The 27,717-nt window shown below is 45.9% G+C and overlaps 3 protein-coding genes and 1 long non-coding RNA gene across 7 annotated transcripts in view; 1 reads left to right on the top strand and 3 right to left on the bottom strand.

Annotated features, from left to right (window-relative positions):
* GOLGB1 (golgin B1) overlaps positions 1 to 8,530 on the bottom strand; it is a 36,173-nt gene extending 27,643 nt beyond the window's left edge. For both annotated transcript variants that reach the window (XM_085080334.1, XM_085080341.1), the window contains exons 1-5: positions 8,396 to 8,530; positions 6,332 to 6,428; positions 5,541 to 5,693; positions 4,641 to 4,793; positions 815 to 967 (exon numbers count right to left, since the gene is read on the bottom strand). In XM_085080334.1, coding sequence (XP_084936460.1) covers positions 815 to 967; positions 4,641 to 4,793; positions 5,541 to 5,693; positions 6,332 to 6,421 — 549 coding nt within the window. In that variant the 5' untranslated portion in view covers positions 6,422 to 6,428; positions 8,396 to 8,530. The remainder of the gene's footprint in view (positions 1 to 814; positions 968 to 4,640; positions 4,794 to 5,540; positions 5,694 to 6,331; positions 6,429 to 8,395) is intronic.
* Positions 8,531 to 11,938: 3,408 nt separating this feature from the next.
* Positions 11,939 to 27,166, top strand: LOC146442963 (guanylyl cyclase-activating protein 1-like). Of its 3 annotated transcripts, XM_085080307.1 has the most exons (6): positions 11,939 to 12,004; positions 13,188 to 13,292; positions 15,431 to 15,755; positions 21,685 to 21,834; positions 23,768 to 23,858; positions 24,828 to 27,166. In XM_085080307.1, exons 3-6 carry the CDS (start codon positions 15,558 to 15,560, stop codon positions 24,953 to 24,955), a joined length of 567 nt encoding a protein of 188 aa, XP_084936433.1. In that variant the 5' UTR covers positions 11,939 to 12,004; positions 13,188 to 13,292; positions 15,431 to 15,557; the 3' UTR covers positions 24,956 to 27,166. The 3 variants fall into 3 exon arrangements, with proteins under 3 accessions (XP_084936433.1, XP_084936424.1, XP_084936442.1); XM_085080298.1 differs by lacking the exon at positions 11,939 to 12,004 and having other exon boundaries at positions 12,046 to 13,292; XM_085080316.1 differs by lacking the exons at positions 11,939 to 12,004; positions 13,188 to 13,292 and having other exon boundaries at positions 15,411 to 15,755.
* The window catches only part of LOC146442951 (acrosin-like), a 73,634-nt gene continuing 63,635 nt past the window's right edge, over positions 17,719 to 27,717 (bottom strand). Inside the window, exon 5 of the mRNA XM_085080276.1 lies at positions 17,719 to 18,287. Within this exon, the coding sequence (XP_084936402.1) occupies positions 17,892 to 18,287 (396 nt within the window). The 3' untranslated portion in view covers positions 17,719 to 17,891. The remainder of the gene's footprint in view (positions 18,288 to 27,717) is intronic.
* LOC146442964 (uncharacterized) lies at positions 21,632 to 26,052 on the bottom strand. The gene is made up of 2 exons (XR_014856179.1): positions 25,914 to 26,052; positions 21,632 to 21,869 (listed from the first exon to the last, which is right to left on the bottom strand). It is a non-coding gene; the product is annotated as an uncharacterized LOC146442964 (long non-coding RNA).

Below are 27,717 nucleotides of genomic sequence, written 5' to 3'. Positions count from 1 at the left end.
TCACCTTGGTCAAATGGAATTTTTACCTGGTGTCTTTATCCAACTAATATGTGTAGTAACTGATAATATTTCAGATCCCAGAAAGCAAAAAGCATAGAATTTCATCTAAAAATACGCAGAACAATAAAATATATTATTACTATATAATTAACAGTTCATAAAACTTTTTGGGTTTTAATTGCATGGGAGGCAGCCCAATTGACAGTTCAAAAGCTAACCCTGCAATTTAGAGTATTAACAAAAATATTTCCATAAGTAACTACAATGTAGCATTAAAGCTGTTACATTCTGTCATAAGCAGCTGTTCTGTACACCCACAGCAGAACACAGACAGGCAATGGCAGGCTGCCCCAGAACACCGCCCCAGCTACTGCAAGGCCCATCACAGAACAGCAAGGGCAGACAGGGAAGAACCCAAATTCTGACTCAGAGGAAGGGACACCCTATCCAGGCCTTCCAGGGACTGTTTCCCTCCTCCTCAGAGAGCCATCAGCCCCATTGTCCAATGGTATAAGTGAAAACCATCTCTTACCTGCAGAGCACCTCTTGCACCAAGAGTGGTTCTGGCCTGGGGGTAGAGGATGGGGGGCAGGTGAAGATCATATGGGGATTGTGAAAGACTTACAGAATATTTAAAGGAGGAACCAAAGATAGTGAAATTGATGGACCTATGTGATTTGAGGAGGAACAAAACTGAAAAAATTGAAGTAAGGGAATTGAAGACCAGCTGTGTAAGCACTGTTCTATTTTATCATACGAGTCTAAGAAGTGAGGTGGGAAACACAGACTGATAAATAGAAAAAAAATTCTGTACCTGTGTTGCATACTCGATTTCAGCATCTTTCAGATTCATTTTGGCTAGAGCCAGCTGTTTCTTCAGGTCCTGAACAGTATCCTCTTTCTCCCTGAGCTGCTCTTTCAGTACTTCCACTTCCTCTCTGTGCCCTCCACTTGTATTTTCATTTTTCTGACATTGCAAAAGGAAACAAGTGGGAAGAATAGAAATAGAAGACAGTAAATGTATCAGTATTACTGGTTAATAAATTTAATTAATTAATTATTTTTTAAAAATACACTGGAATGCTACTGCATTCTTGACTCCTAATCAGATGCTTATTTCTACTACATTGCTTCATTTCTTAACTTTACATTTCGTTTGTTTCTTTAAAGGAAGTTGTCCTATGTTAAGTAACTATTTTCCGTATTTCTGCATAGATATGCACAAGATGCCTTTAGGAATGGGAAGTGTCAAACCACTTGGAATGGCTAACTGTCCGTGACTGCTCACTATATAAACTAAGGCAAATTAGATTATTAAATACATTCTAATACATAATTTATTATATGACTACCCTGATTTGTGAGGCTTTTTAACATCACACGTTTCTCTAATATCAGAAATTAAACCATTTTTTAAAACTAGCTACAGAAGAATATTCTCCATGTGATGAAGGGGCAGACATTCTAAACTACAGAAAATGCCCACGAAAATCTTTATACTACAGGATTAATAGCAATACACTTATTAGATCTAAGCAAAAGGGAACAGGTAAGCAATTAACAGTTCTACTCCACTCTGAAGCACTTAAATCCTCTGCTTATGACCATGAAACATAAACATTTCACATAAAACACATGCTTAGGCTGCGTCTACTCAGACAACCCAGCACACTACACCTGCACTCTTCTGTCTCTCAACCACCTGGGTGAAGACAGGGTCTTGAACCTACAGCTGTGCTTCACACCTGGGTGAGGGCAGGTCCCTCTCACCACCTGCTCTACACTCTCATCTCAGCCCTTCCAGCTACTGTGAGCACTCAGTGATGGGTATTTTGTACTGCATATATAAAAATACATCTCTTTCATTTTATTTGTGACAGGTGTTGGGTCAAAGACCATCAATAAAACAGGAATTCTACAGAGTATTTATGTCCTTAAACCCATTCTGAAAAAAATATGAAGGCTTTTAGAAATACTTATAAATCAGTGTAATAAGAATAAATGGCTAGTGTTCCTCAAAAGATGTTTCACCTACAGAGAAGGTCTTTGGCAGTAGGTAGAACAGTGAGACAAGGAAGCTTTAACTGCACTTAAGTTTAGAAATAGAACAGGACAGAAAAATAAAGAACAGAAATGCAGGAAGCTCTAAGAAGCCAGGGATATACGTAACTTCTAAAGCTAGGGAAGAGCAGTTCCTAGGGGGGAAGATGGGTGGATTAGTTTGCTTACTTGTAATTGGCTTTCAGGATTGATATAAATCAACTACAGTCGGATTTGGAAAAGCCTCTTACTCTGGCCGTTACATGGAGTGCCACAATTAAGGACAGTAGCACAGCCACACAGTTCCCAGAGCTCAAGCTTTCAAATATCATGTTTTTACAAAATGTATGAACACTTGTATCTGAGCACAATTTATTTTCACCCATTTAAAAGTTTGAGAGGAGCCTCAATTGTTCTGTATACAAATACTATCCGATCAAGATAAGCTGATACTTCAATTCTCCTCAAAATAAGGCACTCTGCTAAAAGCCCAGGAAGCAATAGTACTAATTAGATACTTAAAATACAGCCTTCCCATAGGGCCCATATCATAGAGAGGAAAAAAAACAGCCCTTTGCTAATGTTCAGTACTTCAGCACAACACACAACCCTAACCCCAACCTTGAATTTTCACCTTCAAATGGCAGGGTAACTGTCTAGGAAATACCCCCATTACTCAAGACAGCATCTACTTGGAGAAATAAGTGTAAATAAAGACTTGGTAGCTTCTCAGTAGGTCTAACCTTGCCAGAAAGAATCTAGGAAGTGCTTTCTGGGTGAAATAGATAATATTGCGGGTAACTACCCTAACATAATTTGCCTCAAACTATGTTCCAACCCAACCCAAATAAGGCTGTGGTTCATACCATGTCCACTGGAGATTGTCTCAAGCCCTCAGTCCTCTAATTAGAAGGCCATTTCTCTTAGTGGCTAACTTACATTAGAAGTTGCACCTGCACTATCCTTTCACTTTAACAGTTCTCCCACTTTCTTGATGCTTACCTTCCCCATAGGACTGTAGAACGAAATGATGTTCTCTCTCTGATTTTGGTTGACTAAATAACCAAGCTGTCCAAGTGTCTCCCAAGTGCAGCTACTAACATGACGGGACAACAGAAAGTCTCTTGCTGCCCTTAGAATTTATCTTCCCTGATTCCAAAAAAGCAGAATATGACAACACTCCACACAAGCAAGGCCTTGCCATTCTCAGTAGAATAGCAAGAATGTTATACAAAAAAGATAAGGCCTCTTTTTAAAATCTATATTGCACCAATTAACGGATTATAAGCTTTCTCATTTTGCCCTCAACTGATAAATTTGAATTGTGAAGCAAGAGCACTCACCAGTCCTCAACAGCAAGTCTACACAAAGTCGTGCAACAGCACACAGATGTTACACACACATGCCGCACGCAGATAAGCTAAAAAAGAGTCTAAGCACCAGGACAGCAATGTCAAACAACACAGCTAAACAGCCTTCATCGTCTCCACTGGCCTCTGCAGCCAGGGAATGTTGCTCATGGCCTTGCAGTATAGAGTGTTATGAGCGCAGAAATGCTCGATTGTGCACTTGTTAAATTTTGCGTTATTTTTCTATTATGTCAATCCTTGAGATCATACAATTCTTCATATAGAAAACCAGATGGTGCTTTGCATTGAGAAAGGTTCTCAAGTTTGTATTGGGAATTACAGAAGAACATTTCTATGATTTCATGATGCTCTCAATCAAAAACAATCAGCACAAGTCATAGAACCAATTTTCACTTTGTTAGTAGTCACCTCTCATCTGACAGCTCTCACACACACCTTTCATTGTTTCCTGTAACATTTTAATGTTTTTTTCAGTGCCTGAAATAACCTTTATGTTCTCTGGTTTAATGAACATCACCGGATGTCTGGAAACCATTTTGGACTCGTATCCCATTTTCCTTGTGTAATATTACCAACTTTTTAAAGAAAGCTATGTGATCGGCAGAACAATGTTGTGTTTTCAAAAATTACCAGCTCCAATAGGAGCTTCTATTTAAGTAGCTAACAGCATCTTTAATGTCTTTGTAGAGGACACTTTCCCCTCAGTTTTTACCTAGCGTTACACAATTACGGTTTGTCAACCACAGAACTTTTTGGTGGCTCAGGAAGCTACACCACTGATTTTTTTTTCTTTTTTTAAATTTTATTTAAGTTACTGCCTTCCAGTTTCAACGACCTCCTTACCTCTGTTCTTATACTCCAGCTAACGTTTGCTGTACTGACATGACAAGTAACACTTTGAAACTCATAGCTCAGATAGACACACGATTTCTGCAGCAAAGAGCTTGGCTACAATGGATTACCAAAGTTATGCAAATCGGAACTAGCCCACGCCCTTGAGCAGATCAAGCTGAGCACTCCAAGGGCATCTGCAGTACCAGGACAGGTACTGTCCTGCAGAAGCAGGACAGATAGGCTTCCTACAGCACAGGCACAGACATCCTTGCTGGAACTATGAACATCCCACTAGTAAGACAAATAGGACCTGCTGGCTCACTGTGACCTGAAACATCACGCAGTGCCAGGTTATCAACAGAAGCTACATCTTTTAAGCAGCCCCATTCTCCCAACCTTGGGATACTCCAGCTCTTCTGCTAAGGCCTGTGTAGGCAGCGGTGATCCTTTCTCTGTCAGCTCCTCGACACGTTTGTTCAGAGAGGCCAGTTTGGCTTTGGCTTGAAGTTTAAGTTTCATCAGCTTCGCGTCCGCTGCCTCTCGCTCTTTCTGTAAGAGAAGGACACACATTGACTGCGCCTCAGACTCCAGTGTTGTTACCCATGAAGCACCACTTTGAAAAGCCACACAACTGGTCAGCCTGCCATAGTCTGTCTAACTCTGCCTCCCCAGGAACAGCACTATTTCAAACACATCTGCAAACCAAATTTGTTCTGAAACACTACACATATAAAAATGGTAGCTTCTACCTCAGCACTTCCTTTCGAGGGACAGAGCACTCAGGGACTTCACTCAACCGTGAATACAAGCTCAGTTTGACTTCCTCGGCTGTATGCAGTCCCTCAGAACTACCTCAAGTAAGTGCATTCCCACCACACGTCAGGGTAGGCAGCACATACCTCGAGGAATGTGCCATAAAACCACTGGACTACTGGATGAGCACAGCACAGCCTACTCTGGGTCAAACACTCTGAAGAAGGGAAACAACAACCTCACACAAGGTATTAGTATTTATAAGAGCCACTGGAAATCTGCATGGGCCTCAAGGAGCTCCAAGACAAAATGCTGTGTAACTTGGATGTAACTTATCTACTCTAGACTAAATTAACCCAATCAAACTAACAGAAGCTGTCCTACATCTCTTGGGTTAGGGTCCATTCTTCAAATTCCAATAACTCTCTGGAATTGATGCCATTAGTCATGCAGGTATCTCATGTTCAAAAGAAACTAGAGACTGTCTCACACAGAAAACTAAAGCAGCATTTTACTCTCGGCCCCCAGAGAAAGAAATGGTACCTTGAGTACAGTTTCTTTTTCCTGGAGCAGGGCATCCTTTTCTCGAACCAAATCCTTCAGCTGAACAACTAGCTTTTCTGTTTGGGCTAGGCGCTCCAACAGCTCCTCAGGTGCCTCCTCCATGCTTTCTGCTTCTGACTCCAAAGCCTGTACCTGAAACAACAAAATGGGTGTTCTGATCTTAAGGAAAAAGACTGTAAACAGTCTGCAGCAGATTATCCACATGATATCTTCAGCTCCATTCCTAAATGCTGCACTCTAATCACTGCAGGCATTTCATGGAGCCTGTAGAAATATACAGTTAGGTGAAACCAGGAGGAAAGCTCAGAGAACCAATAAGCCAATACACAAAACCAAGGAGTACCTTGCCGAACACAACATGAACAAATCTGTTCATGTTCAAATCTGTGTCTCAAATGAGAGACACCCTCACACACTATCCACTCACTCAATACCAAAGGGCAGCATAGAGGTGAAGCCTTCCACTGTCGCCCAACCACGTAGAGCGTCCCTTTCGGCTACACACAATCACTAGTACTCTTAAAAGTCCTTCTTCACCCTAATTCTGTTTCCTAGAGGTGAGATGTGAAAACTAAATAGATTATGGTCTGCCCGACAGAAATGCTGACTTAAGAGGTGAGGAGTAGAAGAAAAGCAGAATGAAATGACAGCTCAGTCTAGTGCTCAGCACGGAAGAAGCAGAAGACAGTTCTCATTGTAGTCTAATGAATCACATCCCTCAAACTAATTGTCAATAAGATCTGAAAATCTTTGGACAACACTGTACTTACAGCAACAGATGGTTCAGTAACTGCATCTCCATCCTCCCCAGACAGCTCTTGTAAAACAGTACTTGCTAAACCTGACAAACGGCTCAGCATCTTGAGCCTAAAACAAAACCAAGAGTCAGAATACAGCTCCAGAGTGGAAACTGCTATGAAGAATAAGCTTCCTCATGCTGATCTGTAATGTTACAGCAGTTGGTGACCAGGCTTGAAGGGAATCTGTCTCCTTCGCCACAAGAGAAAAGCCAAAGTAAAACCTCAGGAAAAAGAAAATGGTCACATTAACAAGAGCAGCCAGACCTTCTGAACATAAAAACAGAAGATGTGCTGGTGTCAAGACACATGAACATTCCTTCACTGCTCTACATGTATGATTGAAAAATATATTTTTGTATCAGGTGCCAAGTCACCCTCACAGTTCATTCTTGATCTTTCTTAACAATGATATTACAGAAACATGACCTGCTCAGTTTACTGAAAAAAAGAGTGATTGTTAATTGAAGTAATTTCTCTACAGGCCAAACATGGCCTGTAACATAAAATTAGCTTTCTGCTAATAAGTAGTGGAAATAATGGACCGAGCCTTGATGTTTGCTAAAGAGACCCAAGTGTGTCACATTAGAGAGATGATGAAACCTCTGCATGTCACATAAGGGACAGGACAGGATCTTGACACAGGGGAATAGTCTGAAGAGGACATATATTCTCTGGCTGCTGCTTAGCATATCTTCTTTCTCTTCCTTGAAATTCAGGAGCCAAACTGATCCAGCAAGTACAAGTGAAGAACCAAAAAACATGCAGCAGTACCAGCCAGCAACATATAACTTGTCATTTTGGGAAGAGCAGCAAACTAAATTCTCCATTGTTAACCGAGATGATGGGATGCACTCCACTTCAGTAAATTCACCAAATTTGAATGTGCATTTGATAAGCCGGAGTATAGAGCTGCCAACCAGAAGGATATCAACAGGCTGGAGAAACAGATGGATAGAAACATTGTAAAGTCCAGGAAACGTGGAAGTCTGTGCCTGGGATGGGAAAAGCATGAGTGGTACAGGGTGTGGAGCAACAAGCTGAACAACTGTATTGCAGAAGACAAGCACGGAGTGCTGGTGGCCAAGGCAAAGGTCAGGTGTACATTGAGCTGTATTGGTAGGACTGCAGGCAGCAGGTTCAGGAACGCAATTACTCCTCTCTATTCACACCTCTAAGACTACATTTGAAGTAGAGTGCTCACTTTCAAAATACTGAATCAAGTACAGCAGAGAGCCCCCAAGATGACTGGGGTTGGGGTTACAAGGCATATGGATAGTATAAGATTGCTGGGCTTGTTCAGCCCTGAGAACAGCAGGTGAGGACTGGTATACAATTGCTGTCCTCCCCACAAACACCTACAAGGTAGCTAAAGACAGAGCCACATACCTCTTAGGTACACAGGTCCTAAGGCCCACATCAGATGGACATGAGGCAGAGGATACAAGCTGCAGCATAGGCAATTTCAATTGGATTAGGCTCATAACAACCTGATCTGATTTTTGATGTTAGAGATGCTAAGAGCAAAGGATTTGACCAGCTGAACTCCCAAAGTCCCTTAAGAATCAGAGAATCATCATTTTAGTGTTCAATAAAAAGGGGTCACATGTGACATTTGACATCTCTGAACAGAAAGGCCACAGAACTGTCCTTACCTGAAAATGACAATCATTTGTACAATTACAGAAGTTCCAGTAGTGCAAACTGAAACTAGGCAAACTCACATTAGCTATAAGATCAAGTTTACATTATTACAATTATCTTCATCAAATGGAATCTTTTAATATAACAAGATGTGTCTGCCTCACTAGAAGTAGGCTTCTGAAGTTGGCTACACAGATCCACCCGTTCTTGACCTCCTTTGTCTTACTAAGCAAATCTTTGGTCTTAGATTGCCACTTAAATGTGTGAAAATACTGACACTTGAAAGGAACAGTGCATTACTTTTCTGTAGCAGTCATCTGATTTTGCAGAAGTAGAAAACACGACAATGCACATTAGAGCATCAATAGCAGCAAAGGGCATGTGAACACTAACCTGCTTTGTGCTCTAAGGAGCTCATAGGTCTGCTGATTCAGTAGAAAGGTTTCCAAGGTAGAGCAGTCACAGACAGGTCTTCTGTGCCCTTCCTTTTTATCTCTTGACTACTGACAGATTGCATGAACCAAGACTTTTTATAGAGACAGAAGCAAAAAGAAACAAAAAAAGAAGAAGAAAATAAATTATCCAATAGTAAAGAAATAACCCCATCCTTCACCCTATACTGTACACTCTAACTGTACTGACTAACAGGATTGTTAGTCAGTCACTCGCAATAAGCATAAAAAGTGAAGTCTGCTCTGTTTGGAAACATGGATTTGCAGACATGCCCTGGTTTCTCACACTGCATAGCATGAGCTTAGTCTTTTCAGCCGATAGAATAAAACGCTCGAGCAGCAGCTAGTGTAGCAAAAAGACCTGCTGCAGGAAGTCAGACCTCAGACAGGCTCCTGCAAAGAGCTCAAGGGGATGCAACTCCTCAAGAAGCACAGTCAGAATTCCAGGATTGTTCACATTCTGCAACAACACAACAGTCAGTGAAACAAGTCCTGGTGCTCTGCTCACTTCTCAGCTGGCCCTGGGTGAGACTGAGGCATGGAATTCCCAAATAGTACAGCTGTACAGCTCCTGCTAGGGAAATTTCTTCTGATGACATCAACTGCTCACCAAGGTGGTAATATGAGATACTCATTTAGAGACCTGAAATGTCTGCTCCATTATAAGAATAATAAAGTATTTATAGTTTTATAAACCATCACTCCCATGAGGACCCAATGAGGAACCGAACTTGCTGTCTTGGCAGCAGTGCATTTTAGAAAACATCCATCCAAATGCAAAAATGCCTCTTTCTAACTGTCTCCAACACTTGGAAGAGGATGGATCAGATCTTCCAACTGAGCATTAGGCCACAGCTTCCTAAACTCAAAAACGCACAACATGTGGCTGGGACCGAGAGAACCAATAGATAAATTATTACAAGCGGTACTAGAAATACAAAAAAGAAGCAGAATCTAGACATCTGCATGGGGCTCAGCACATATCTGCATGCTACAGGCATTACAATTTCAAGCATGCATACCTGGATTGAGAAAATATTCCTTGGCCTTTGTCCAGGTCGGCCACATTAACCTGATACTGCACCCAAGCTAATAAGCCTTGCTGGGTTTGGCTCACAGTTGGCATCCTCAAAATGCAAACAGAGGAACCGTCTGCAGCTTTTTGAATGGATGTGGACCTTAACAACATGAACTCAAGTCTTACAGATTCATGTCTTTTGAATGCACTTTTAAATTATACTTTTTAAAATTATATTCTCTGTCAATTGAATATGGCAAGGGATGTGAATGGGGAAGAAAAAGTTTTCCTACAATTCCATAAACAGCAACAGGTTTGCTGTCTATGTAAAGAAAACAGAAAACATGGGCCAAGGTGGGCCACTGCTCTGGACAGCATCCCTCGGAACTCATTCCTGGAAAGCAGCACTGCAGAGAGAGGCTGGAGATTGTGGTGGACAACTGACCTAAGTCATCAATGCACCCTCATGACAAAGGCTAGCAGCATGCTGGGCTGCATTAAGAGCGTTGTCAGGAGGAAGGGGATCCTTCCTCTCTACTGGGCACTGGAGAGGCCACATGTGGAGTAATATGTCCAGTTCTGGGCTCCCCTGAATAAGAGGTGGGAACTCACTGGAGAAAATTCAGTGAAGGACAACAAATAAATGGCTTGAGGAGAATCATAGCACAGAACCACAGACTGGCTGAAGTTAGGAGGTTATCTGGTCTAAGCTCCCTGCCCAAACAGGCCACCCAGAGCCAGCAGCCCAGGACGGCTGCGCAGGCAGCTTCTGAGTATCTCTAACGACAGAGGCTTCACAACCTGCGCCACTGCTCAGTAACCCACACAGTGAAAAAGCACGTCCTGATAATCAAGGTAATTCTTGTGGCTCAATTCATGGTCACAGCCTCTCATCCTGTCACCAGACACCACTGGTGCGAGAGAGAGCCAGGCTCTGCTTTCTTTGACCCCTCCCTAAGAACAAATCCAGGAACAAGCATAACATGGCTTTAAATTCTGTCCCAAAGCCAAGAGTCAGCACAGAGAGTGGTGGCTGTCCTATGCATTAGCCTCAAGGACTTGGGGCAGGAATATCCTGGTGCTATACAATGACAGGCAGTTTCCCCTCAAACACAAATGGGCTGAGGTTATTCTGTGCTCCACTGCCTCACCCCAATAAAGCAAACAGTACAGGTCTCAGAGACAAGACTTGTGCTCTCCCAGGCTCAGACCACCGTATGGATTCCCATCTCTCTAATGAACAGCAGAACACAAGAACCCTCGCTGTGCTCAGGATGTGAGACAGAATCCTCTACATTCTAGCTGCAGTGGAAAATAACCTTTTGCTCAGCATTCATATGACTAATGAACTTTTGCTGGGGGGTCTTTACTTTGAACACTGGGACGGGCAACCAGCAGTGATCCGGAGGAGGCTCCTTTGCTCGGAAATACACATCCTTGACCCAAACAGCCTAAGCCCACTGCTACTCTGCACAGTCTGGAGTAAGCAGGGCATAAATCCAGGCATTTCTATCCCTAGGTATCAGCCATAGCAAAGAAAGACTTGACAGTATTTTCCCCTAATTTATTCTAAGTTTATGATACATAGAAGAAGTTAATTCCTGGCATTTCCCTTCGTTTAAAATCAAATACTCATTGAAAGCACTGCTGCTGTACACAGGCCCTGGGCCAAACTTATCACACTGTGCAGAGGGGTTCCGAGAGAAACCGGGAGCGACAGGGAGCACTGGAGCGCCGTGCCGGGTCCCGGGAGCGGCGGCTCCTGCCGCCACAGGGGTGGCAGGCAGCGCCGACGGGCCCCAGCAGCTCCGCAGAGTTACCGGACCGCACACCTCCGGTAGGCTCCGCGTAGTGCGAACCTTCCCCGGGCGCTCCCGGTACCTGGGGGCACCGCTGGCGGGGATGGAGCTGGGCTGGGCCGCAAAGCCAGGAGCGAGAGGCCCGCCCCACCAGCCCGGCCCATTGCTCCTTACGGCCGGAGCCACAGGGAGCTGCGAACCCGCTCCAGCCACGCAGGGCCACGAAAGGAGCCCGGACGGCAACCGCCACCGAGAGCCGGGCGGCAGAGTCCGCGGACCGCACAGGGCGGGCTGACAGCACCGAGAGCGGGGGGAGGCACTGACCTGCAGCACGGGGTGGGGGGTGAGTGAGCACCAAGGGGCGGCTCTAACCTGTCGAGGAGCCCGCACCGAGCCCGCTGCCGCCAAACCGCTCCCACCGCGCCACCTCAGCACCGGAACGCGCCAGCGCCGCTTCCGCCTCCGCCGGGGCCCCGCCCCCCCATCGGGAGAAGAACCAATCAGCTACGGTGGTTTAAAGATAGACGGGATCGCCAGGCAATCTGGACGGAGCAGCGGTCTCGGTGCCATGGTTGTCCTGCAACATGGCACAAAGTCACCAATCCCGAGAAAGCCTTGGGCTCCCGCCCAATAACAAGGCAGCGACCAATCAGTTGCGGCGCTCCGGGCCGGGCCGGGGGTGTTGGTGAGACGGAGGCTTGGACGGGGCGGTGGGCGACGGGGGTGGGGCCAGGTCCGTGTGGAGGCCGGGGGCCGGGGACCGGGGACCGGGGACCGGGGACTCGCGGCCCGCTCACTCACTGCTGGGCAGCGCCCGAAGGGCTGCCCACTTGTTTGGTCGGAATGTACCTTCAAGAATGACCCAGTCCCACCCCTTCCCATGAGCACTTCCCACTAGGACGGGTTGCTCCAAGCCCCTTTCAACCCCGCCTTGAGAGCTACCGGAGATGTTCAATCCAAACCTGCCCTCTTGCGCATGAGCGTTGTTGTCCCTTGGTCTGGCTCTACAGGTCATGGCGTAAAAATATTTTTCTTTCTTCTAAGCTCCCTCTGTATCCTGATAGGCTGCAATAAGGTCTTTCTGGGACCTTTTCCAGTCTGAACACCCCCAGCTCTCCAGAGCAGCCTGTCTCCAGAGCAGAGGGGCTCCAGCCCTTGGAGCATCTCCGTGGCCTCCTCTAGACCCGCTTCGGCAGCTCCACATGTGTCTTACTCGGAGGGCTGGCAGCTCTGCCGGTGGGATCTCACCTGAGCGGGGCAGCGGGGCAGAATTCTCCTCCCCACCTGGTGACAATGCTGCCAGGGATGTGCAGACTGCTGGCCCCGGCCAGTTTTTTGTTTCCTTGAGTCATTCTCAGAACTCTTGATCCATTCACTACCATTCAGTAGTCTTTACTGGTACCAGAGATTGTCCCCAGCCAGGTGTCGGGCAAGATTTCAGGAAGCCTGAGCAGCACAGTTTCCTTTCCTCCTGGCCACCCTGATAGTGCGCTCAGATGCACCATATTCCTATTTCTGATGGTACCATGTAGTGCTGTCCTGGTATGGCCACGGCCTCTATCCCCAGTTCACAGGGCCTCAGGACCAAGGCTTGCCACACCTGCTCTGAATTTTTCATGCCCTGCGTGCAGCTCTGTTCACTTTGTTGACTTCACTTTGTTCACTTTAGCTGTGAGAGCAATTTCTCCAGGTATCTGTGGCTAATTTACTTTACTTACCTATCTTTGTGTGGAACAACCATGGGCTTATATTGGTAGTAATAGCAAGCAGTTATTCTAGGTAGAATGAGATATTTACAACTCTAACACATACCTATAGGAGTCTAAGCACAAGAAAAGAGAAGAAAGGGGAAAAAAATAAAAGAAGAAGTAGAGAGAATGAGGAAACCATTAACAGGAACCTCACATTCCTCCCAGTGAAGGACTCCCGATGCTAACAACTTCCCATGACTCTCCCCTCCCTCTCTGCAAACATCCAAGTGAACCACAGATCTTAATATCCAGAGGAGGAGCAGCAGGCAGGTGAGTGTAACACCAGGAAAAGCACAGAAACAAAGCATGTGTGTTGTAATTTTAATTGGATTATTGCTACCAGTGCAGCTTTTTTCTTGTATATAAGTACTTGACCTACATTATTTTTCCTTGCTTTTCTGTAATTAGATGTAGATTAATTATGACTTTCCTAATTAGACTGTTAAAATTTCTATTATACTAAAAATAAATTTTGGCTTTAAATGTGTATTTGAAATGGTGTGACTGATACTCTGTAGGGAAGGGATAGGGCATTCAGAAGGATCTGGACAGGCTAGAGGGAAGGGCCTGTGCCAGCCTCATGAAGTTCAACCAGGCCAAGTGCAATCCCAAACATGGGTACAGGCTGGGTAACAACTGACTTGAGAGCAGTCCTGTGGAGAAGGACTTCGGGGTCTTGGTGAATAAAAAACAGAATATGGGCTGGCAATGTGCACTCACAGCCCAGGAAGCCGACTGTAGCCTGGGCTTCATCAAAAGGAGCACAGCCAGCAAGGGAGGAGATTTTCCCCTTCTGCCTGACTCTGCCTGCTTTAGGGGAAGGTGTTTCTGCCCATGGCAAGAGGTGTAATTAGATGACCTTTAGGGACTCTTTCAACCCAAACCATTCTGTGATTCTGTGAACATCCATCAGTGGGAAACACACAGTGTCTCTGGGCTTGGACATCCAGCCTACTCAGCAGCTGCCTCTTGATGCCTGGTCTCCCCAGCTACTGGCACCTGGACATGCCAGATCCTCCAAGGCACACAACCCCACCAGAGTCAGATTCCACTGCACTCAACAAGATACAAACAGACATGTACGCTGTGTGTCCCTCCAGTACATGAGGCTCTCAGGATGTAGCTGTCTGTCTCCTGCACAAAGAAACACACAGACAAGTACGTCACTCTCAGCCCTGCATCTTCAGTCTAACAGTCAACGACTCCAGTGGTCTCACTAACAGAGACACACACACCTGTTTCCCAAACTACTTTGCCTGTTTGCTGGCTAGTCTGGCTTGCTATTTACTAGCAATCACAGATTAACATGATCTCACTCAATCTAGTTGTGGGCACTTAAATGCCCATGCACACATATTCCCAGAGTACAGCGCTGTACAGCCAGGAAAAAAAAAAAGGTAGAAGTGCTAGGAGACAGGAAAGACTGTGCTGGACCAGGCACAAGGGTTGGCTAGACATTCACACTTAGCCCCACATGATTAGCCCCATTCTACATGCAACCATCCTCTCGTATTCCTCTTGCCTCCATTTTCTCATGCTTGTTAATTCCCAAGCCACCTAGACCCATCCCTTTCCCCATGTTTTGTTCCTCCCCTAAATACCGTGTTGTGCATCATCTTGTGCAATCCCCAAATGCTCTTGCCCTGGACCCCACAGTGTTTTCCATGCCCCTAGGCCGTTCTCTGCCTAGTCTGTAAGGTACTCTACAACCTCACCCACTGACTCACCATGATGTGTGCCACCTCTAGGCCCAAGGGGGGGGCCAAGGGTCTCCTGCGACCTATTTAGAAGGAGCTAGGATAGGGCCTTCATTTCTCTTACTGGCTTGTGTTCCCCAGCCTGTGGTTGTCCCTCTTTGCTCCTTCCTCTTTGTGCAGATGAGCCTTCCATGGGTTGACTGCACTTCTGTGGTGGTTCTTAGATTAGCCACGCCAGGGGAATATCTGGGTTCACCCAATCCCCATTGCTCCTCTGTGCCTCTTTGTGTGCATGGAGGTGAGCTTTTTCCCACATAACCTTCCTCTTGTACAGGGCCACTTCTGTAACACTTTCTGGTCCTAAACACTCAGTTACCCAACATGTCCATTTGAAAAAACAGACTCTCAAATCCAGTTAGAGGAGGAGATCTTTACTTAACCTCACATTCCATATCTTGTAGGCATTTCATCTTATCTTCCTGTATAATTATATCAAAGTTAAAAATAGGGTAGTCTACCAAACCAGTATAGCTCCCAATTCCAGGGTCTGATTAACCTTCTCACCCTTTCTGCTTTAGCTCCTGAAATAGCAGTGATTTGCTAGATTATCTTGCATCTCCTTTCCATTCTAAGAAGACTGTTTGTATCATTGAAACTTACTGGTTTGTGGATCAGCCTCTAAGCAGATTAATGTTTATAATTGACTTGCAGAAAGTTAGATCCCTCATGTAACTGACATTAGTGTTGAACCTAGACGGGAGCAAACAGGCAGTGCTGTGAGAGCCACAGAAGGAAGAGGATCATTCCTGTAGCATCATTCTTCTGACCACAGATACATATGGGAAACAACAGCAGCTCCACAGTGGATGATCTACAGGCTGTTGAGATCCACCACTGGTACAAGAAGTTCATGACAGAGTGTCCTTCTGGACAGCTGACAGAGCATGAATTTAAGCAGTTCTTTGGGCTTCGAGGGCTGGATCCAGAGGCCAATAAGTACATTGAGCAGATGTTCCGCACATTTGATATGAACAAGGTAAGTTCTCCAGCCAGGAGAATTAACTGTCTCGTGCTGCTTAGAACTCTTGCACTTTTAGAGTCTTTGTTTTTCTCTTGCAAACAAAAAGAACATAAATGCTCTCTTGCAAACATTTTCTCTTGCAAACATTGGTGTGGAAAGCTGCCAAGGGATGCTAATGTAAAGTAGCTAAATGCAAGGAGCAAATGGATGTGTGCAGGTAATAACATAGATGACACAGACAGGTATACCTGATTATCTAATTACTTTGTGCAAGTTCATCTTTGAATTTTGAAAATTCCTTATTGCATATTATTTGACTTGGCCATGTTGGACTAGCAAAGTGCTAATTTAACTATTCTTATTCTTGGTCTTATTTCTCAAAAGTATATCTGTATGAGATCGTGGAGACCACAGGAATCAGACACAATAGAAATCATTACAGCATTCACAGAGGAGTAATTTCCAGGTATTTGGCAGCTGAAATTAACACTGCATGGGCAGACAACATCTGTGGCTCTCCTTGGTGCCCGAAGGTGCAGGAGGAAGCAGGAGCGAGGTGGTCGGTAGTGTGATGGGCACCTGCCGGTAGAAAACAGTAGCCCCCATAATTCCTTTATGCATGCAATGGCCCTCTCTTTTGCCAGCTTTTTATCCATATGTATTTCAGCCTATGCTTGCAGACCTGCATTAATGACAAATAAATCTGGATTTGTGGCATCCTGGGACAATTCAGCTTTGCTCTCTGCTCCAGGGTTCTGGAGTCAAGGAGGGTCCAGTCACAGAGGCATGTGAACCCAGTGGGAAATCACAGAGTTAGTCTTAAAGAAGGAAAGCTTAGGGACTGACAAAGAATGTCATTTTGGACATGTGAGACAGCATAAGGAGTTAAGGAATGCTTGGGAATATTACAAAATTCTTAAAGAGAGGAGCAGAGAGGCTCCATTAGGGTAGCTGAGGTCTTGTGGCAGATGCAATGACTGGAAATGACTACAGACCTCAACATCTTTTCTCATTCCAAAGTCCTCTGTGCCCAGGATGATAATAGTGATGAGAGCAGTTTCCTAAGCTAAAGCTTTTTCACAAAAGCTTTCTTTTACCTCACCTCTTTCACTTCTTGGGATGTTTAAGGACTTTAAAATTTGTTCAAGGATTTGCATTCCAGAGTTCTCCTGTGAGCCATGTGTTATGCAGTAAAGATATTATAAGAAGATTCTCAAATTCAAATTTTGTCAGAAAAGAAAAAAAGCTATCATCTCAATAAAGTGATAGTGATCACAGGAGGAATAAAATAAGAGTGTGGCAACTAGTGGAGATGGACCTACATCAGTTAATCTTAGTCTGTCAATAGTCAGTCACTTAATGTAAGCTCCTTTTATGAACAAGGGCAGGGAACAAGAGCACCCAGAAGAAAATCCACCCTGTTGTAGTACAGACGTGATGGATGGAATCATCTGCCCGCTGAACCTTCAGATTTTGAGAACTTTGATGATGACAAAGAGGATAAACTTTCAATATTCTTCTTTTATAAGTTGCAATCGTAGAATTATAGAATGGTTTGGTTTGGAAGGGACCTTAATGATCGTCTCATTCCAACCCCTCCCATGGGCAGAGACACTTTCCACTAGACCAGGTTGCTCCAATCCCTGTCCAACCTGGCCTTGAACACTTCAGGGATGGGGCAGACACAGCTTCCCTGGGCAACCTGTGGCAGGGCCTCACCACCCCCTAAGTAAAAACTCCTTCCAAAACTCATCCAGATCTGCCCTCCTCTAGATGTAAACCATTCCTCCTTGTCCTATCACGACCTGCCCATGCAAAAATGCACTCTTTTCCCATTATTATAAGCTGCTTCAGGCACTGGAAGGGGCACTGGAGCCTTCTCAAGGCTGAAGAATGAATGTGAACAGCACAGCAGATGGACAGACAGAGCAGGGACTCTCCGAGCCCCCGGGTGCACTGAGCAGGGCTGAAAACACGCTTAATGGTGAACACAGAGACTTTATTTCAATACCTCAGTCACGTCAGCATCGGCGTGGCCGCAGCGGAGCAGCACAGGCAGGACAGAGAAGTCTCTGGCCCCAAGGCTACCTTTGGCCAGCGGGAAATGCCATGGTCCACTGTAGCCCTGGATCCTGCTCATCCCATTGCCGCTCAAGCCTTTCTGTCCTTCAGAAACTGCAGGAACTCCTGCATCAGATTCCAGAATTGCACCAGGATCTGGTGTGGGAATGCCACGGGCATTAACGTGCCCGAGGATGTCAGCGCTGGTCTCTGGCTGTGCTCAGGGGTCAAGCTGATGTCTTCCTCTGGTACTGGTTTCAGACGCTGCTCAGGGGTCGAGGTGACAACTGGCTCTGGTGCTGGACCAGCTCTTTCTGCTGGGCTCAGGCCTGTCTGGAGCAGGATCCAGTTGTAGAAGTGCTGAGTGGAGGTGTAGATCCCAGGGTGCCTGGCTCTGTCACAGCCTCTTCCCCAGCTGCTCATTCCCACCAGCCAGAAATAGTCAGCTCTGTTGTCCTTGCAGACCAGAGGACTCCCGCTGTCCCCCTGCACCAGGAGAGAGGGCTCAGGGGCTGTGGGGGGCTGCTGCCAGCACCAGGGCTGGTTCCTCTCTCCCTGCCCCTGCCAGATTTGCATTCCCGGAATTCACTCCTCGGCTGGGAGCAGGTCGGGGGCTCTGCAAACAATGCTCCGTGGTCCCAGATGTGTGGAGGACAGATGTTTTGGGGTCACATCCACACCTTGGGTCTGCCAGGAGCGCTGGATGAACTTTGTGGGCAGGACCAGGCCTTGGGTCTGGGGACCAGGGGACACAGGACAGGGACCCACGGATGGGGAAAGGAAGGGCAGCCCAGGCAGTGGTGGGGACCTGGGGCTGGCAGGGCACCAGGCCAGGCCCAGCTTGTGCCGGGCCGTGTTTGGAGGGTGAGGGGGTGCCTGTGCTGCCGGGGGCTGAGGGACTTGTCACACACTCCTACCTGGCAGATGTCGATGCTGCCCTGTGGGTACCCAGCACACAGGTTGCAGGGGTAGATGGCCCCCGCATACCACGGCTGCTGTTGCACAGCTCCGTGTCCATGAGGTGGACCTTGGCCTCCTGCAGCACCATGCCTGTTCCCTGAGCTGTGGGCACAGAAGGGAATGAGTCCCTAGCAGCTCAGTGCCCATCCCCTCCCCTGCCTGGGGTGAACCCCTTCCCCGGGACTGGCTCTGCCCCTTCCCCGGGACTGGCTCTGCCCCTTTCCTACGGAGTGATGTTGTCCAGCTGTGTCCCTGCTGTTGGCTCTGGAGGAAGGGCCAGACCCTCCTCTCCAGAGGCTTCACAGACTCTCGGAGCTGTTCGGCTGGGAAGGAACCTTAAAGCTCATCGAGTTCCACGCCCCATCTTGGGCGGGGACTCCTTCCCCAGCCCAGGCTGCTCCGAGCCCCGGCCCCGCTGGCGTCCTGCAGCCGGACTGTGTCTGTGGCCGGCCCAGAACCTCAGGGTGCCCAGCTCACTCTCGGAGCACACATCCTGTCTGGGAACTCACCTTTGACAAAATCCCAGCCGGCGATGTAGCAGGATTTCAGCTCTGAGACCTTCAGTGAGGCGTCGGGCACACAGCCCAGCTGGATGTAGTCGCTGCACTCCACGGGTTGGTCCAGCTCCACCAGGGCAATGTCATTCCTCGCCGTGGAAGGCACATAGTGCTGGTGCACCAGCAGCCTCTGCATATGGCGCAGCTCGGACTCGGGGCCCAGCTGAGTCAGATCTGTGGCCCCAATCACCACCTCCCATCTGGCGATGTCCCTGGGGAGGAGATGGAGAGAGGAGTGACAGGGAGCAGAGCCACAGGCTGCAGCAGCCCAGCATTTCCCAGCCTTCTGCTTCCCAAGGCAGAGGGAAGCAGAGAGGAAAGAGACGGGATGTGAGTGACTCGTGGGGCTGTGGGGTCACCTTCTGGTGCTCTGGGGACATCTCTGTCCCTGCTGTTCCTTACCCACCCCTGGCAAAGCAGTGTGCAACTGTGAGGACCCACTGGGAGCTGAGGAGGACACCTGAGCACATGTGCCATGTGCCGTTCTCCCAGGTGGCCTGGATGCTGACGATGCCGGGCCAGGCCCCTGGTTGGACACTGGTGTGACCCACGGCATGGGACGTGCCATCAGCAGAAGCCACGGAGCTGTGGTCGGAAGCCATGGGCCAGACCCCCATGGTCCCTTTCAGCCTGGCGCTGAGTGGCAGGAGAACCAGGGACTCCCGAGGGGTACATCTATTCTCCCTGGTTCTGCTACAGCCCCGCAGCTTGTACCAGCAGGGGGGCACTGGCCAAGGAGTGAGGCTCCTCCTCCACGGACTGGGGCTGGAACACCGTGGTACGGGTGTGGGGAACATGCGGGGCCCCTTTGGGGAACCCCCAAATTGGGGCCATTCACCTGCAGGTGTCCCAGGTGCCCACCACAGGCCCAGCCAGGGCCAGCAGGACGAGTAGCCACAGCAAAGCCATCGGTGCCAGCACAGGTGGCAGTAGCCAGAACTGAGGTGTCACCTCCAGTGCAGCCACTGACACAGTACTCACGGCCTTCACGGTACCCGTGGTGCCCCCAGTCCAGGGCTGCTGTCACAGAGGAGCCTGTTCTGTGTGCTGGGCATGTCAGAGAGAGGCAGCACAGAGTCATAGAGACATGGAATGGTGTGGGTGTAAGGGACTTTAATGACCACCCAGTGCCATCCCTGCAATGGGCAGGGACACCTTCCATTATTCCAGGTTGCTCCAAGCTCTGTCCAGCCTGGCCTTGTACACTTCCACGGATCCAGGGGCAGCTACAGGTGCTCTGGGAAACCTGTACCACGGCCTCACCACCCTCAGAGTCAGAAATTCCTTCCTAACACCTAATCTAAACCTGCCCTCCTTCAGTTTAAGGCCATTTTCCCCGTGTCCTATCACTGCATGCTCTCGTCCAAAGTGTCCATCCAGCCTTTTTCTAAGCCCCCTTTACGTACAGGAAGGGGCACAGAAGTCTCCCTGGAATCTTCTGTTCTCCATGCTGACCAGCCATTAATCTCTCAGCCTGTCATGCCCTTCTTCCCACCCAAAATTAATATTTTAAATGTTGTGATCCTTGCTGTAAAACAGCAGTGCTCTGCTAGTTCACCTACATTCACCTTTTGCAAATGTTTACTTACATCCATTTCAGAAAGGCATCGGACTTTGTTTAAATACCTCAGCAACTGAAAGTTTCAATTTTTTGCTCTGTAATTTCTCAAAGTAGTTATTTGGAATCTTTGACCTAGGTATGTGTTTTATTTGTAGTTTGTTTTTAACCACTTCAAATGTTAGTCAGTGTTAAATGTAGAGCCTACGAACCTTTACTATCTGGCATTTTTCTTGCAGAAGAAACAAGAGCTTTCAAAGTTTCTTTGCAGATTCAAGAGATGGAATAATAAAAACCTGAAAACTTTACATTTACCCAGTGGTCAAATCATGCTCTATGTATTTTTAAAAGTATTCCTAGTCAATTCATTTTCCAGAGAATGGAGAAGAGATATATGGCTTAGTGGAATAGCATAGTTTCCCACAAAGGCAGAGCACACCAGTACAGAAAACTTGCAGCCAATGGGCTAGGCTCAATATTTTCTCTCAGCAGGCAGTCAGCTTTGGTGCACAAAGGGGGCTTTTGTTCACATTGACAACAAAGAGTGGCAGGTTCCCTCACTGCAGGTGGTGAGCAGAGGGAAGCCTAGACATGTAATAGATCATAACTTTAGGACCCAAGGTATTTATTGGCCAGAGAAATAACATGTGTCAGTGCACTCAAGATTTTTCCTAAGTCCAAGTCTCTGTGTCATTTGTTTGTCTTTCTCTTTCAGTTGTGAATCTAAAGAGCAATAAGGTAAAACAACTCCAGAGTAGTAACTCCCTCAATTTATTGCTGGTACATTTTGGTTTTTGTTTTCCCACAGGATGGATATATTGACTTCATGGAGTATGTGGCTGCCCTCAGCCTCGTTCTCCGAGGGAAGATGGAGCAGAAATTGCGGTGGTATTTCAAGCTCTATGATGTAGATGGCAATGGCTGCATTGATCGACACGAACTGCTCAACATCATTAAGGTGAATCTCCAGGGGTCTGTATTCTTGCCTCTTTCCTTAAAGACAAATCACACAAGACTTTTCCCTTATGGATGTTCATGAGAAGCAGGAACATCATTCCTTCTCCGAGCAGAATTCCCCACCACTGTATAATGCAATAAGCAGACTTGACATACTCTTCTTTGTCACCACAGCTTACATTACAGCATAGCTAACCATAAAATTGTTTTAGCTGCCTGGGACCTAAATTGTACTTTCCAACATTTCAGTCTCTGTGACTGTAAGTTGCCATCTCTGCAATGTGTCCTTCATATGTCCTTTTCCCCATGAGAAGTTGGAGAGTTACTCCCAGCTTGCTTTTTAGAATCACCTCCTAAATATCAACATAATAAAACATTTTTGTCTCTGGCGAATAGCCTGAAGAAGAATGATTGGGAATGGAAAGGACTGTATGTAAATAGCTGTTGTGCGTGGGGTTGGAATTATGGGCATAACGATCACTATAAATAGCTCAGAATCAATTATGCTGCAAATTCTGTTTTTTTTGCAGATAATGCAAAATTACCAAGACACAAGAAAGATTCAATGACAATGAAAGATTCATATTTCTGAATATGAAATGTCATAAAATTGATTTGATAAAGCACTAATAAGATGTTAGTAATGCATTCTAATCTGAATAAGAATTTCAGAGCAGGGTATCAAAGAGGCCTGACCGAAATCAGTAACTGTAATAACATACAGCCTCCTACTGGTGCTTTGAAATAGAAATACTCAGTCATTACAGTGAAGCAACAGATAGCAATAGTTAACACAGAGCTCTTGAGAAATAAGTGCTGTGGGCAACAATTGGTGGAAAGCAATTTATTGCCCTTTGAATTTTGTGTGTGCAGTTCAGTGTCTTTTTTGGTAACCTTAGGAAATTGCTGAGATGATACTTAGTTTTAGGATCAAATAGCATTTGAAAAAGAATGCAGAAAATTACCAAATAGCAAAGGGTAAAAAGTAGGAAATGAATAGTCTTAGAATCAGTAAAAAGGCTCTGGAATCACATATTTCATGGGCATCCTTAAACAAAGGAAATAATTAGCATTGAAAGACAAGAGAACCCTGCACTATGTACTTATACATAAGAAGAATTGTAGCAAACGGAAGTGGATAATGCTGAAAGTTTCTCAAGACGCAAATGACTTTCCAACGAGCTTTAGGGAGAAGTGAGATACACAGTGAGCAGTATATAAATGGAAATTGTGAAAGTAAGAATAGAAATAAATTAACACAGTGTATAACAAAGGAATTTCATGTCAAGTGTGGAGGTTGTTTGACAGTGTTTCTGAGGCTTGGTGGACCACAGGGTCACAGAGGAGTGGGCCAAAGTGGATCAATTAGGTGGATTCTGATTCTGCCATTTCTGCAGCATGTAAACTGTATCTAAGAAGAATTAGGCCAATCTTGTGGGTTTTGCTGCTCATTCCATGCTGTAGAGCCACGCTCCCTTTGCACCCTTCAGTGCTTTCCATATAGGGCCTGATGATTTGTGCTTTTTTTTCCTATGATGCTTGTTCATTTGCGTGGGGAAGTGTCGCTGTTGGACCGTTAGCGGAGTGAAGAGGCGAATCCTTTTGAGTGCTAGAAAGAACTAAACTTTATTAAATAATTAACAATTTATATACACATCAGAGGGCTGTTCGGATTGGACCAACAATCATCTGCCCTCAGGGATTGATTGGCCCAGGCATTTGACTGCCTGTATCCAAAAGGCCGTTTCAATAACATGAAAGTTTTTTCTTTATTTATAAAACATAGAAGAAGAAGAGAAAAATTCCAATGGGAAAGGTTTCTGCTGCCACAGGGAAGGTACCAGGCATGCCTGTCTTATTCTGAATCTATGTTGACCTGTGGAATCAGTCTGGGAGTCATTAGGCAGCTTCTTATTCTTGCTCTTTTATTTTAGGCTATTCGAGCTATTAATGGTGGTGACCATGAAACAAGTGCAGAAGAGTTCACCAACCGAGTCTTTGACAGGATTGATGTGAACGGCGATGGTAAGATTCTTGCATTGTCTTCCAGCTCAGAGAGTCTCTGTTCTACAGAGTAACATCCATTTCTTCCTTCCTTGATTGAACTTTATGCCTCTTCAGTTCATATTTTCTTTCTATTTGCATTCTCAGATAGTAATACATTCTCCATGGACCAAAAAGGATTTTTCTCCTGGCATTACACAGAGTCAGTGTGACAGGATTTGTTCCCTGTACCAAGTCTCAGCTTTGTTCTGTCCGCATGAGTTTGGTAGTGGGTTTTTGGAGTGGCGTTTTGTTTTCCTTTTTGTATGTGACTGTGTAGCTGATGCCAGTTAGAAGGGGGAAATAACAAATGGCCCCAGCTGCTCCTAAGTATGTCAGTGGGGAAAGGAAGAACTGGAATTTAATGTTGAAGTTCAGAGTTTCTTCACTGGGTCTGCTGCAACCAGTACAGCAAGAACATGAAATGCTCAGTCAAAAGTTGATCAATGTCACTGTGGTCCCTCTGTGTCCCTGAGAGGCATCTCTTTCCTTGCTACTTCAGGTGCTCATTACTTTCTGACAGGCTCTTTTGTTATTCCAGAATAACTCTGCTGGGCCGCCACCCTGCACAAGGGCTTTTTGGCCTAGGATAGAAAAATGTATTTCTGCCTGTCACAGCCTCCTTCTGTCATATCCTTTATCCTTGAAAACCAGCAAGTATAGGGCAGACTAGTACTGTGACAGCTCGAGCTAAAGAAGGATGCCACTCCTTAGCCACCCACTTCTATTATTCTTTCTTATGTACCCCTTCCCTTGTATGGGAAAAAAAGGAAGCCGGTGTTGTCTGGATACTTGGGATGTTTCATGAAAGCTTAAGAAGACTCTCTGTGGTCTTTAGAATGGTGCTTTAGAACAATGCTTATATAGTAAGTGGTCTCTAAAGTTAGATCACTGTACTCGTTTTTCTGTCAAATGTGGATTCTGATGCCTTTTATTTTGTGTCTGACACAGGTGAACTTTCTCTGGAGGAATTTGTGGAGGGAGCAAGGAAAGATGAGGAGTTCATGGAGGTTATGATGAAAAGCTTGGACCTGTCGCACATTGTGGCCATGATAAACAACCGTCGGCATAGCGTATAAATCAAGCTGGAAGGAAATGCTGTGCCAAGAGACAGAAGGACGTAGAAACACAGGGAAGGAGAGACAGCATTTTTAAAACAAAATTTCCATAAACTTGAATACGGAAGTAAAAAGAGAAAGACACTGCTATATTTGTGTATTTGAGTGCATGTTCCTGTACAAATACTGAAGCTTAGCCACATAAATGCAGGGCAGGTTCAGAAAAACTGGATCTGGGTGGCAGTATTTGGCTTGTATTTCTAAAATTTAAAGGCCAAATTTCAGGGCACAAATTTCCTTTTTATTCTGTGTCCCAGATTGTCACTCTGAAATGGACTGAAAGTAACGCCAAGTTTGTGAAGAGCGCCAGCAGAACTGGGTGATGGGAGCGTGGAGGAAATGATGTGACATACAAAAGAAGAGTTTCAAACTGTTATTAGTGTGGAGAACTATCAAAAGAATGTAACTTGCACTGTTCTTGTCATGGTTGTAGTCCATACCAGATGTGCTTGGATTTGGTAGTCTCTACATAAGCAGCTTTAGTCATAAGATCACAAGAACTGAAAGAAAAGCCAGTCTGAGTGACAAATCTGTCCCCTGCCTCAGCTGTTTGAGCTTTCTGTGATCAAAGAACTCTAGCAAACAAGAAAATATGCTACACAGTTTCTCAAAGCAGAAGAATTACTTGAGAGATCAAATCTTTTATATACTCATTGTCCTACTTATTCTCCTCTCATACAGCTGAGTCTCTGGGAATGTTCAAGGCCACACCAAACGAGGCTTGGAGTAATCTGATCTAGCCCCATGCCACGGGGCTGAAACAAGATGATCCTTGAGGTCCCTTCCTACCTCAACCATTCTGTGTTTCTATGATAAATGAAGTATTTGAAGATGATCCTAGTATTATTGCCTCACATATCCTTTATTGGTCTTTCTTTTTGTTCTCAAGGAGACAATTTAATCAAAAGAAACAACTCACCAAGGTGACTTGTGAATTGTGGTGTTCATGTGAACGCTGGAGTGAAGTTGATGCTCTAGATCATTGCTGCCATAAATAACTCTCTGATTTTGTACATGATGGGAAGAGTGATGCATCACAGATAGAAACTCAGCAAACTGTATCTTGTTCACTGTTCATTAGATAAGGTCATGATCAGAAGCTCCTTTGAATCTGGAGAGAGAAGCAGAAGGAAAGAAGAATGCAGGAAAAGTTCAACAGAGTGCCTATGCCATAGCCGGCATGTTTTTCCTGTGCAGGAGGAAGAACTTGCAAACCTGTAACAAAACTTTAGATTGGACTTATTCTTGTTTATATTTAGGCTTCTGTGATGTTCAAATGTGTATTGGTCTGCATGGCAAGGTTTTGGTAGCAGGGAGGCCACACGAGAGGCTTCTTTGAGAAGCTGCTGGAAGCTTCCCCCATGTCTGGCAGAGACAATGCCAGCTGGTTCCAGGATGCCACTGGCCAAGGCGGAGACCTTCAGCCATTGTAGTAACACCTCTGGGATAATATATGTAAGAAGGAAAAGTTATCGGGCAGAAGCAATTGCAGCCAGAGAAGCAAAGACTGAGAAGCAGCTCTGCAGACACCAAAGTCAGGTAAGAAGGAGTGGGAGGTGGTGTTTCAGGTACCGGAGCTGAGATTTCCCTGCAGCCCATGATGCCGCCCGTGTTGCAGCCCATAATGAAGCAGGTTGTCTTCCTGATGCATGTGGAGGTCCACAGGAGGGAAGCAGAAATCCAGCTGCAGCCTGTGGAAGTGCCCCGTGTTGGAGCAGGTCTTGGAAGGACCTGTGGGCCCATAGAGAGAAGCCCACACTGGCACAGGTTTCCTGGTAGGACTGACCCCATGGAAGGACCCATGCAGGAGCAGTGCCAGAAGGACTGACCCCAGGGAAGGCACCTCACATTGGCACAGCTTGTGAAGAACCACAGCCCCTGAGAAGGACTCATAATGGAGAAATTCATGAAGAACTGTCTCCTGTAGGAGGAACCTCATGCTGGAGCAGCGCAAGGACTCCTCTTCCTGAGAGGGAAGCAGTGGCATCAACTGACCATAACCTCCATTCTCATCTTCCCACAGTGCTGGTGGAGAGGAGAGAGACAATTAGGAATAAAGTTAATCCTGGGAAGGAAAAAGGAATAGGGGGAAGGTGTTTCAAAGATTTGTTTTACTTCTCATTATCCTACTCTGATTTTGATTGTTAATAAATTCAGTTAATTTATCCTTTTTTCCCTTGTGATGGTAATCAGTGAGTGACGTCTCCCTGTCCTTATCTCAGCTCATTACCTTTGGCTCTATTTTATCCAGCTGAGGAGGGAAATGATTGATAGAGGCTTTTGTGGGCACCTGGCATCCAGACAGTGTCAACCTACCACAGCAATATTCTGAACAAAGTGTCTGGTCTTTCACTGAAGTCAAGGGAGATCCAGTAAATATTGTCATTGGAGCATGAGAGAGTGAGTGATTGTGTTTAGAGCAGCCACCAACATTGTTCTAGGCAGGCTCATGATCCAGGTCCCACTTGGCACACGCATATCTGCAGTCTTAGAGCTTCTGCAAGGAATTGCAGCCTGGTGGTTGGCAAAGCGTCAGGTGAAAAGGGAAGATTTCCTTGACCCATAGTATTTAATTTGTCTGTCAGTGCCCCAGGAAAGCTGAGACCCTGCTGCCCAACAAGTCCATAATTTTCAGCAGGAACCAACAGGGAGTGATGATGCTCATCATTAAAGATGGGATCAGAGACACACAGAGTGGTAGCTGTTCGAAATGACTTTAAAGT

The sequence above is a fragment of the Lichenostomus cassidix genome, chromosome 1Aa, assembly GCF_008360975.1.
Source record: "Lichenostomus cassidix isolate B80296 chromosome 1Aa, HeHo_3.0, whole genome shotgun sequence".
Lineage (NCBI taxonomy): Eukaryota > Metazoa > Chordata > Aves > Passeriformes > Meliphagidae > Lichenostomus > Lichenostomus cassidix.
Note: the sequence above shows the minus strand (reverse complement) of the source record. Positions and strands in the feature narration are given on the sequence as shown.

What these genes read in the sequence shown, in the direction of transcription:
- LOC146442963 (XM_085080307.1), top strand. Translation starts at nt 15,558, where the DNA reads ATGGGAAACAACAGCAGCTCCACAGTGGATGATCTACAGGCTGTTGAG. An exon ending in AACTGCTCAACATCATTAAG is followed by an intron (nt 21,835 to 23,767) that starts GTGAATCTCCAG and finishes CTTTTATTTTAG; the next exon opens with GCTATTCGAGCTATTAATGG. An exon ending in GATTGATGTGAACGGCGATG is followed by an intron (nt 23,859 to 24,827) that starts GTAAGATTCTTG and finishes TGTCTGACACAG; the next exon opens with GTGAACTTTCTCTGGAGGAA.